The sequence below is a fragment of the Spinacia oleracea genome, chromosome 6 (genome assembly GCF_020520425.1).
Source record: "Spinacia oleracea cultivar Varoflay chromosome 6, BTI_SOV_V1, whole genome shotgun sequence".
In the NCBI taxonomy this organism is placed as follows: Eukaryota; Viridiplantae; Streptophyta; class Magnoliopsida; order Caryophyllales; family Amaranthaceae; genus Spinacia; species Spinacia oleracea.
The window spans coordinates 118,689,928-118,701,575 of NC_079492.1; the positions used below are offsets into that span (position 1 = coordinate 118,689,928).

The 11,648-nt window shown below is 37.8% G+C and overlaps 2 protein-coding genes across 2 annotated transcripts; one reads left to right on the forward strand and one right to left on the reverse strand.

Annotated features, from left to right (window-relative positions):
* The first annotated feature begins 322 nt into the window (after positions 1–322).
* LOC110804760 (beta-glucuronosyltransferase GlcAT14A) lies at positions 323–4,582 on the forward strand. The gene is made up of 4 exons (XM_022010364.2): positions 323–1,288; positions 1,404–1,479; positions 1,586–1,701; positions 3,893–4,582. Exons 1-4 carry the CDS (start codon positions 793–795, stop codon positions 4,408–4,410), a joined length of 1,206 nt encoding a protein of 401 aa, XP_021866056.1. The 5' UTR covers positions 323–792; the 3' UTR covers positions 4,411–4,582.
* A 675-nt stretch (positions 4,583–5,257) lies between these two features.
* On the reverse strand, positions 5,258–9,906 carry LOC110804759 (multiple C2 domain and transmembrane region protein 14). The gene has a single exon (XM_022010363.2). The coding sequence runs from the start codon at positions 8,777–8,779 to the stop codon at positions 5,516–5,518; it is 3,264 nt and encodes a 1,087-aa protein (XP_021866055.1). The 5' UTR covers positions 8,780–9,906; the 3' UTR covers positions 5,258–5,515.
* Between the last annotated feature and the right edge of the window lie 1,742 nt (positions 9,907–11,648).

Sequence of the window (11,648 nt, forward strand, 5' to 3'; positions counted from 1 at the left end):
TATATTTGTAATTATTACTTGGAGTTTGATTGTATACCACTTATCGTTGACAATATATTTTATGATTGCTGATAAATTTCTAAAATGCAATATTGGTAAGTTATTGACTGTATATTTATAGTTGTAGATTGTTTATTAGTAGAAGCTTATTGTATAGTACAAGCTGTTGACTGTATATTATATAGTTGTTGATGTATTATTTTTTTTGGTATTAATTGTTGATGTATTATGAAAATACAATAATGACCGTACATGTGGGCCATATTTGATGACATGTCACTGCACTTTAACCCACATTTAATGACATTTTCATAATAAAATCATCAATTATTTACGAAAATGCCATTTAATTAGAAAAATTTCTCAATGTTTAAGATTAACTCGAAACGGCTCCATTTTATCCACCTAAATTTCACATGCATTTTCTAAACTTATCTTTTTTAGACCACGGAGCCCAATAATCTACCCATCGTGAGTTATGAAACCACTCAGGCACTCACCCACCCGAACCTCTGCAACTAAAGGCAAACCATTTATTTTCAATTCAACAATGTTAATAATAATATGCCAACCATGTCTAAATTGACGGATGGAGGCCTTAACATCCAAGCAAAGAACCCCCCACCAAAAAAGTTCTTTTAATCCACACTCTTCCTCTTCCAAATTCAACATTTTTTTTCCACCAAAAATACAAAAGTTCCCCCAAATTCCAAGCACACCCTTTTACCTCTTTATTAACAGAAAAACCAGAATTCCATCTTCCTATGATATCCCCTGTTCTTCAAAAAACAAATGGGTACCAAAAAATTGATGCTAACTCTGATAATATTATCAATATTAATCTCCCTGATTTACATCTCAACCCTATTACTAACAAAACCCACAGTAATTAACACAAATAATCCCTTCAAATTAGTGAAAAAACCCAACATTACAAGAAATTATCCAGTCACATTTGCATACTTAATCTCAGCTTCAACAGGTGATGTTCCAAAGTTAAAGCGAACATTACTCGCACTTTACCACCCGGGTAACTACTACTTGATCCATTTCGATTACGGGGCCCCGAAATCACAGCATTTGGAAGTTGCAGAATTTGTATCAAAAAATGAAGTTTTTAGTCAAGTTGGGAATGTATGGATTGTGGGTAAACCCAATCTTGTTACGTATAGAGGTCCTACAATGCTTGCTGCTACTTTGCATTCGATTTCTATACTTCTAAGGACTTGTCAATGGGATTGGTTTATTAATCTCAGTGCCTCTGATTATCCTCTCGTTACTCAAGATGGTATGGTGAGTGACCTTTCATTTCCTCTGTTTTCCATTTCGCTTTCCAATAAAAGACTAATAATGTGACAACTAAATCCGGATTGTTAAAATTTTGGGTTGAAATTGTTGCGCAGATTTGATTTATGCGTTTTCTGACGTACCAAGAGATCTTAATTTTGTACAACATTCCAGTCGTCTGGGTTGGAAATTGTAAGTTTCTTTTTTTTCCTTTTTTTTTTTTTTGGGTATGTCTGTCGGTGGATAAAAGGTATTGTGGAATTTATTTACTGAATGGGGAAATTTAATTAATTTGCAGGAATAAAAGGGGAAAGCCGATAATAATTGATCCAGCACTATACAGTCTAAATAAATCTGAGATTTGGTGGGCTGTGAAACAAAGGGGTCTCCCTAATTCTTTCAAATTGTATACAGGTTTGTTTTAATTACCCTCTAATTAAATTCCTAATCTTTTTTACGCAATTAGTAATACTAACCCCACCCGTGTATTAAACCGCTTAATTCCTGTTTTGAAAGGCTCAACTCTAATCCGCTTATTTGTTTCTGGTTCGTGTCATGTTGTCGTGCACTAAACCGTAACACGTAATCTTTAAAATTTTTTGGGGTAAATATTTGTTTTAATTTAGGGCAGTTGTATGTGAAGATAAGAAGGAATTGACGCAAAGTGTAGGTGATTGAAGGGAATCATGTGCTAAATTCGATTAGATCTTCACATTAAAGCATTACAAGTGAAAGAGCTTTAATGGTACAATATTTAGAATTGATTCTATAACACCTTTACTATTTGAATTCTTTGCATTACTAGCTTAATTACTTGTTAGTTCTTACCCATCCCAAATCCGAGTATGTATCGACTGTCCTAAGGTCTCGAGTTCGATTCCTACCAACTACTGCGTACTTGACTTCTCATAGTCTCACTAACCTCCAACTAGTACAAGTTTATCAAGATCTACTTTCTAAAAAGTCTTTGATCTGTTATTGCATTAAAAATGGTACTCAGATCCGTACTTCAATTGATTTTATTTTAAAGATTATCATCTTTCTTGGCTTTAGAAATTGTTATTATTAATATAACAAAAATACGAAGTATTAATTAATGAGTTGTTGCTGAGATGCAAAGTGACAGTGACTTGCATGATTAATTATGTTAATGACTTTGTTTTTGGTGCTAATTATATTAATTTATATCAAGGGTGTGATGTTTCTTAGTAGATACTCATACTAAATTAGTCATAATCAACCACTTTTGATTTGAAGTCTAAACTAACCACTAATACACCACCCTTTGTACCAATCCTTTTGAATTTGCTTTAACTATTACGTACATTACAGTATTACACTTGTAATACTTGTATGTTATTGTGGCTTTGAATTGACCCTACTTATTTTAAAAAGTGCTTCACTTAATACACCAACTAGTACAATGACTAAGAGAGAAAAAAAACTCATCTACAAGGAATAAAATCCTAAGCATAATTAGGTTTTGTTCGTGGATTTTGGGTATGAGGTATGGGTTTAGATTGGGAAAAGTCCATTACTTGTGTAGTTGTGTTTGAGTTTCTAAACCCATACCTCAAACAAGAAAAATATTCATGATTCAAAATCCATAATATTATGCGAACCAAACGCCCCCTTAGTGATAGGTGGTAGTCCACGTACTTATCTAGTTATCTTATATGTTAGTCAATCTCCTCTAACAATTACTCCCTCCGTATTTATTTAAGAGATACACTCGGTCGGGCACGGGTATTAAGAAAAAGAATTGAATGAAATAAAGTAATAAAACAAGTGGGGTTGGGTAGATATTTTAATAAGTAAAACAAGTGGGGACCATGTCATTTTAGGGGATTGGGGGTGGGGATGGGGTGTAGATAGATTATTTAATTAGATGGTGGGGTTGATAAGTTATTAAAAATGGCAAGTGTATCTCTTAAATAAATACGGCCGGAAAAGGCAAGTGTATCCCTTAAATAAATACAGAGGGAGAGTACAAAGCAATGTGAAAGTAAATCCGTCAAGGAAAATAATTTTGGTTACTTTTTATTTGTTCAAACAAACTAGTACTTCAGGTCTCTTAATAGCGTTACGGAAGTGATAGATTGAAACAACGTTGTATCATTGAAGAACATGCATGGAATTTCTTAATATAACTCTAAACTCTGCATGGTTATGTTGTCATAGATTCTTATATGTTATAATTAAATGCCCCGAAAGAAATAAATTTTCATGAAAAGTATATATTCTGTCTGAAAATGTCTGTTTGTAATAAAATGTTATTAAGTTCTGTCACAATTCATCAAATTACTCCCTAATTTCTAAAAACAAGTAATTATGGCCCCAACAGATGCAGTTTGGGCTAGGTAATCTAGATGATGCACATGCCAACTCTGTATATTTAATCTCCATGCACATGTTTTCTGTATTGTAGATTTGTAACCAAATAGTACTTGAGTTCTGAATTATTATTGTTAATCTATTATAACTGTACTCGAAATGGTCGGTTTTGATATTAATATTCTTTGTAATTAACAAATGATTCTCTTAATCCTGTGTACGCTCTGCATCTAATATTTCTGTTATTGTACATTTTATTTCTATGTTACAGGGTCTGCTTGGACGGTTTTATCAAGGTCCTTTGCTGAGTATTGCATAGTAGGATGGGAAAATCTTCCAAGGACACTCCTCTTGTACTACACCAACTTCGTCTCCTCACCCGAGGGATACTTCCAAACAGTCATATGCAACTCTAAGGATTACAAGAACACGACTATTAACCATGATTTACACTACATCACTTGGGATAACCCTCCTAAGCAGCATCCGAGATCTCTAGGGATCAAGGATTACCGGAGAATGGTCTTTAGTAACCGACCATTTGCTAGGAAGTTCAAGAAAAATGACCGAGTGCTTGATAAGATTGATCGAGAAATTCTTAAGAAAAGTAAGTGGGCAGGTAGATTTAGCTATGGTGGGTGGTGTGGTGGGGGAAGCGATGGCGATTGTTTGGAGTTAAAGGCGGAGAATTATGGTGTGTTGGATCCTGGTGTGGGTTCAAGGAGACTTAAAACTTTGCTGACAAAATTGGTTTCTGCTAGGAATTCTAGTAAACGTTGGTGTCGATGAATGCCAACTACATACAATGATACAATGATTTGTTTTGTGAAATTTGATTGGTGATGTACAATAATAATTCTCATTTCTTTTGAATAGGAAATAAATAGTACTACAATGGTACAATTGTAGTAGTTTTGTGAAATATTAGTTCATCTTATTCAAGCCTGGTAAAATACTTTAACTGAGTATTCAGGACTCGGTAGAGCTCAAAGATGAATTTACAGTTCGAAAGAACATTTTCTATGTTGGACCGGCCTTGTACTCAAGCTTGAGCTAGTTATCCCAAGTTTAAGTTCGCAGACCTTATCTACTGCGTTGTTCAAAGTTCAGATCGAACTCAGAAGAGCAGGTTTCTCAACTCTCTTACTGTTAACGACCTTAAAGGTTTATTTTTTGTTCTTGAAGGGAGCTCTCTTACTGTGAAAATAAACAACTTATGCTCTCCGCCTAGAGTTATCCCTGTTACTTTGGACTTAATGTCTGTTCAGTCTGGTTCAGTTTAGTTCAATTCAGCCACATAAAACTCAGAAGAACAAGGTCTTAATAACTTCAATGTTGATAGAGTAATTTGCATGGTAACGTGACAACCAAATCCGGACTGTACTTTATCTTTATGTCTGATTTCATACTCCCTTCTTTAACTACAGCACTATAGAAGAATAATCATTCACCAGATGATTACTCCATAAGAGAAGATTTAAACACCTGCAGGGCTGCAATAACAAAAAGAACTGGCACATTCAATAAGTCACAGACTGCAAGTACATTATCATAGTCAGACCACTGTATTGTTTTCTGTTATTATTCAATTCAATGACAGTTGATCAACAAATTCTTAAACGGTAACATTTACACCTGCCGCCAAATTAAATTTCCTTAAATCTTTTCCCCATTTAATTTACAAATTAAATGCTGTGTATTTCAGTATTCAAAAAATAAAATAAAATAAAATAAAGGGTATGGAGTATACAGAAGTCTTGTTTAAAAGAATAAAAATAAAGTGGTACATCCTTCATTAAGATAACAAAAAGTATGAAGCAACATTATCTAATACACCAGGGAAGTGCACTACCCTTGACAGAATACCGTTCAACCCCCCGCCCCGGTACAATATTCAGATAATCTGGTCGGAAAGTGAGGGTAGACGCCGGAAAAAGTTGGCAGGAACCGATGGCATGTCATCCCTAAACTTTGGATGTCTTAAGTAGTAGAATGTTGTACCCAACACAAACGCCTTAAATGGTACCACATAGAATGCTAACGACGCGATCAAGCAAAATACCAAAAACAACCCTGTGGCTCTTGGATCCCTCCAGTTGTACAAGGCCTCCACTCTCTCCCATTGGGCTGCCATGTCTCCCAAAAATGATTGGGCCCTTCCTGCCAAGGCTCTTAGCCTATCGTATCGTATCCGGACTACATCGGTTGATCGTGTGGTAGGCAGCCCATCGAACTCCTCATCTAGCTCGTCGTTGCTGACTACATCCACGCAAGATATGCGAGGGTCCATGCTAAAAGGGACCTTCGCACGGTACCTAATCCGGAAAGCTAGGATTAGGAAAGCATACATGAAGAAAGTGGGTAGCACAAGGTGTGGGCATAAGACTATAGCTATGAGTACAATGTGGACTAGGATGGTTGTTGGTGGGTGCGCCCATGTTCGAATCCCATTAAGCCACCTAGCCAAAGTGGCTAATTTGGATAGCCCACTGACCACTCTAAACCAATTAACCTTGCTCTTTCTCATGCTCCAAATGTGTGTGTCTGAATCAAGCATGTATTGGACCACTTCAAGGCCCAAAGGTGGTTCAGATCGAGCTAGCCTAGCGGTCACGATCCTCATTGCTGTGTGGCGCAAGATGTCTTGTTGGGCTCTGCCTAATGGACATACATAATGCATTCTTGGCAGCATTGGACTTGAGTATGCTTGAAGAAGGCTGATCCAAGATGAACATGTGAACCTCACACTTATTTCTAGCTCACCCATTCTTCTTGCCCCGCCTGGGAGCAATACGGTAAGCGGGTATGTGTTCAAGTAAACCCGATTTGCATCAAGAGCTGATAAACGCAATCTTAGCTTCCCAATCCGGATATCCTTCCCGGGTTTACTAGCATCATCCTTATTGTATCGCCCATTGTCAAACACCCCAATGGTTAGAACTGTACATGGGTCATACACATCCCATGTATATTGCTCGTTCCAACGAGGGTTGAACCGGTCAAGTATGGTTCGAGTACGAACCCACTTTGGCCCGTATTTAGCTACCACGTAAGCATCCGTAGTACCACGGGTCCCGTCTTTGGTCTTGACGGGCAATAAATTGTTGGCTCCTCGTATACCAACCTCAAGAAACCCAATAGGAGGTTTGGCAAGTTGCTTCGCTGAGGCTCGGACATCGCTAGTCACGTGAGCTGCTTCGTCAAGCACGTGATACCCTCCTTCAATACAGGTGCGGAGGTGTATCCTCCCAGCGTAAGGCTTGCTCTTCTCATCCTCCCCAACCAAATTGAACCATCTTGACTTAGGCTGGGCACGATCATCCGTCCTCCGCTCTACACTTGCCACGTGTACCTTCGCGAACCCGACAGATTGTCCACTTGTAACATCATCAACCGTCACCACCAAGAAAGGATCAAACGGCTCCGCAGCCACAAACACCAAGTCTTCATTCCACGTAGGATTTGTGGACCCCAATGTCATCCGACCCGTTTTAAAAAGCTGACCACCAAGCTGAGCCTTTACATAGAGATCAGGCGTTCGACTTTTTGGTTCGGAAGATCCCGAACCTAACTGCAAATCTTGGGTTTGGATAACCGTTACACGCAAGTACCACAGCTTTGGAGACAAGTAAACTTTTGCTCGGGTTTCCGGAATCAACCCACCCGAATCCGACTGCCAAGCCTCCTGGAACGCCTCGTCGGCTTGGGTTCCGACCCAAACCGCCACCATGACATCAATACTCCCACCATCGGAACCTTCTAGAGTATACCATTGCGGCGCCAAAGGACTATCCGGGGGCACCCGTTTCGGTACCTCCTGCAAATCAAACGACACCGTTCCAACACGTTTCTCCTCAATTTTTGCACCCTCTGATTCTTCCTTTTTCTCTGCCCAAACTGACACTTCAAGTGAACTCGAATTCAACCCTTCCTTGTCAAACGCAAACACCTGATCCCAATCCTTCTCATTCTTCTCCGTCGTCGTTTTAATGCTGTGAGTACCAATCACCAACTTGGCAAAACTTGATGAATCCGCATCTGGTTTGGACCGTTTCGCTTTCACAACTCGAACATACAGAAACGGCATCCGGTCTACTAAATCATACCCGGTTCCATGCCTCCGGTCCGACCCGGAAATAGACCGCAGCTCCAAATCAGCTCCTCTAGTAGTAGTACTACCACTAATAAGAGTAGCATTTGTTACAGAAACTTCCTGATTCTTCCTCTCATTATTACCCTCCAGCTTTACATTTTCGGCAACCGGCGGATTAACAACTTCCACCGCCGTATCTGGCGGAGAAGGAGCCTCCTCTTTAACTTCCGGTGGTGGATTTTCCTCCGGTGGCTTCTCCTCCTCCTTAACCTCCACCTTCTTCTCCTTCTCCTCTACAGTTTTAGCCTCCTGGTCTTTTTTCTCCTCCTCCACCTCCGTTTTGTTCTCTTCCTCATCCACCTTCTCCTCCTTTTTATCCCCGTCTTCCGCCTTCTTCTCCTCCTCTACAGGCGGCGCCGGCGGATCCTCATACCAAACCTTAAGCCCAATCTCGCCTTTAATCTGCGAAAAAACACTCCGCTTCTCCAACGGATAATAAATTAAACTCTCCTCCCCTAATTTGGCGAATGCCGCACCACCAATCTTCACCTTTCCAAGAAAATTAGACCGTTTTGCAGCCTTCTTATCATTATAAACATTAATTTCCAGAACCTCGACATCCATGGCTTCCGCATTATGCACGGCGAAGTCGAGCTTCTCATCCCATTGAGGGTTAAGATCCCTCGAGATCGTCTTCGTTCGACGGCGCTGGCCATCAAAATCCACCATTACAAATGCACTAGCAGTCCCTTGGCCGTCTTTGGGCATCAAGTTCTTGGCATTGCACATTTCCACCACCAGCTTCCGACCGTTGGAGTCGTCCGCCATTTTTATTAATTTTCTTTCTAATAGTGGAAAGTTGTTAGAATTTGAGGAGAGAGACAAATGAAAAGTGGAAAGTTCTGGTTGCTTTTTTGGGGTGGAGTGGGAACAGTGTGAAGTGAGAGAAAGTGGAGGGAGGGAGGGAGGTGGATATTTATATTTGGAGCGGGTAACGGGAAAAAGAAATAAAGACACATAATCTAAATGGGGGCCCCGTGGAATATAGTATTGAAGCTCAGACATTTTGGTTTAGTATAAAGATACTAGAAAAATCGTCAGATTGTGGTTTTATCGGAATAGTTTACGATAATTCTAAAACTAAAAAAATCAAAAAAAAGTAATTAACGGGCACTGAATCTTGGTTAGAGAAAGGCAGAGGATGCAGATTTCTCTGGTACTCTTTCAGGAGGTTCTGTTGTGTTTGCCATCGTTGGTTTAACTTCTTATGAGGTTAACTCTTTTAAATATTGGTGGTTTAACTACTTTATTACATGTAAAAAGAAGACACCTAATTGTGTAATTAGTGAATTTTTTTAACAGTAAAGTACTGGAAGAAAATGTAGTTAGGTAAATAAGAGTGAGATTAAATTGTCAAGTTGGTACTTTAATTTGTATTAAGCAGAGAGATTTAGGAAATTGATGATAAGATTAACGGGAAGTGATGAATATTTTAGTAGGGAGACAAATTTGGTAAAGCAGCGTGCCTAGTGCTGATTCTCTTGAGGCAATAAAATTACAATGTGTTTTTCTTGGTTTTTCAGGTGACTACGAGTGTAATGAGAAATGGACTACTTCTCATTTAATGTTCGTTTTTGAGTGGTTTAATTTTGGGATTCTAGTCAGTACGGATTATGAGAGAGTACTAATTAAACAATCTGATGAACGGTACACTATTTCACGCGTATCAAGTCTGAAAAATTGAATTGAACTAAACAATATTTCAAAAATTAACCCAGAAAATAAAATAGAATTGGGAGATTAGGACTTTACCTGATTCCAGATTCAGGATTGAACAATTGCAGCATTCTAAATTAATTAATTAAGAACAAAGTTTACCTGGATTTGGGTGAGGGAAAACCCGTCATCTCCGGAGGTGGAGGAAGCCGGTGGTGGAGGCGCTGTGAAACGCGGGATACCTGGCTGTGGAATGTGGATAAGCTGTGACGGCGAGCACTGGCTGTGGATGAATTGCGGCAGCAGGTGGAGGAGACCGGTGAAGCGTTGAGATGCCGGTGGTTGTTGGTTACGCCGGCTATGCGTGAGGCTGGTGACTGGTTTCTTTCAATTTTGTTTGTTTGTTAGGACTTGGTGGTGGGTTCTTTTGGTCGGACGTATAGCAAAGGCCACAACGCGCGTATGGTGCAGGAGCGTGGACATAGATCACTATGCACCTGCACCAAAACGCAAAATATTAAAATAAAATGTAAAATACAAAATAACGTAAAAAATGAAAATAATGTAATAAATTAAATAGAAAGAACATAATAGAGTAAACGAAAAGAACATTAACCAAAACATGAAAGAACACTAATATTTAAAACCAAAGAAAATGTACAAAAATTAAAAGAACATATTTTCTCTCCTGATAAACTATAAAAAAAGAACATATTTTCTCTCCTGATAAACTAAAAAAAAGAACAACTATATTTCAAAAAGAACATCATGTGAAAGATGCAACAGAAAAATGGAAAAAAAAAAAATTCAAGTATCTGTTATAAAAATAGGGAGAAAGGGAGAGAGGGGAAGAGAGAAACTGACGGTTATTGATCTTATTCCCATTCAATATGATAAGTACACATACATATATTATATAGGATAAGGATGTCAGACTTATAATGGACATCCACAATACAATATGTTTATAACACTCCCCCTTGGATGTCCATTATCTAAAATAATACAATGACTCTAAAATGTACATGAGATGATGTTTCATTAAAAACCTTTCTAAGAAAACCCCGTGGGATAAAAACTTAGTTAAGGAAAAAAGAGTACAACACTCATCATAATACGCTTGGGATGTTGACTCGTTAAAAACCTTACCAGGAAAACCCAATGGGACAAAACCACGGTTAAGGGAAAAAGAGTGCAACGCGTATTTTCTCCCCCTGATGAATACATCACTTGAGATCTTCTAGTTCAATAAATCTAATACCGTTGATAACTTTCCAAATGTAGCAACATGAAGCTCCTTGGAAATTGATTCTCCACAATTTGAGTCGCATTTTCAAACGTTCACTTGTATGCACTAGGTGAGTATTTATATCACCGGACTTTTGACAATAATACCTGAAATAAATATATTTTCTTGTACATAATATTACAAAATGTATCCTTAAATATTGGACATATATAAACCTTCTTCCGGAGGTCATAAGTAGCAGTAATCATCAATGTTGATCAAAATTTCTCTAGTCATACTTTCATGACAATACATGATAAATAATAATATCACTGTCCAACTTAGAGTATAATGTAATTTATGGTTTTTCTGGACCATAAAATATAACTCAATATAAGGACATTACATACTCTTATCTTATAATTTTGAATCAACTCATATTTGTACAAGAATTCTTCCGTGAATAAACTAATATGTATATTTCATAATTCTCAAGTACTCAAACTACTGGTTGAGACGACATTTCAAAAACACTCTTCAAGAGTTTAGATAATATTTGATCAATGTTATGACATTCATATGCAAAACTTAAAGGGCTAGATGTTTAAGAACATCATGTATAAGTTCTTCGGGAACTTTTCTTATTTGCATGATTCATAACATGTTATTAAATCAACATTATATATATACTTCTTTCGCAACTATTCGCCCATTGGAGTAAGAAACTCCTCTTATCATATTCATAAAGTTGCAAATCCGTCTTACCGTTCTTTGGATGCATATTTATATACGACATCATAATAGTTTTGAAACATATATAACTGGATAAATGAAAATCAATCATGATAAAACACAAAACAAACTAAATGTATGATGAATGATGCATTTACATATTAACTACACATGTATATGAATGTAAGACTCAAAATGCAAAACATTGTACAACGTGGATATTTTAAATCCATAACTTGTTGGACTTCAGGTCCATGA

Bases quoted from the DNA above. Each gene is read 5' to 3' on its own strand.
- LOC110804760 (XM_022010364.2), top strand. From the start codon at position 793: ATGGGTACCAAAAAATTGATGCTAACTCTGATAATATTATCAATATTA. The intron at 1,289-1,403 runs GTATGGTGAGTG...ATTGTTGCGCAG, and splicing joins TCCTCTCGTTACTCAAGATG to ATTTGATTTATGCGTTTTCT. The intron at 1,702-3,892 runs GTTTGTTTTAAT...TCTATGTTACAG, and splicing joins TTCTTTCAAATTGTATACAG to GGTCTGCTTGGACGGTTTTA.
- LOC110804759 (XM_022010363.2), bottom strand. From the start codon at position 8,779: ATGTCTGAGCTTCAATACTATATTCCACGGGGCCCCCATTTAGATTAT.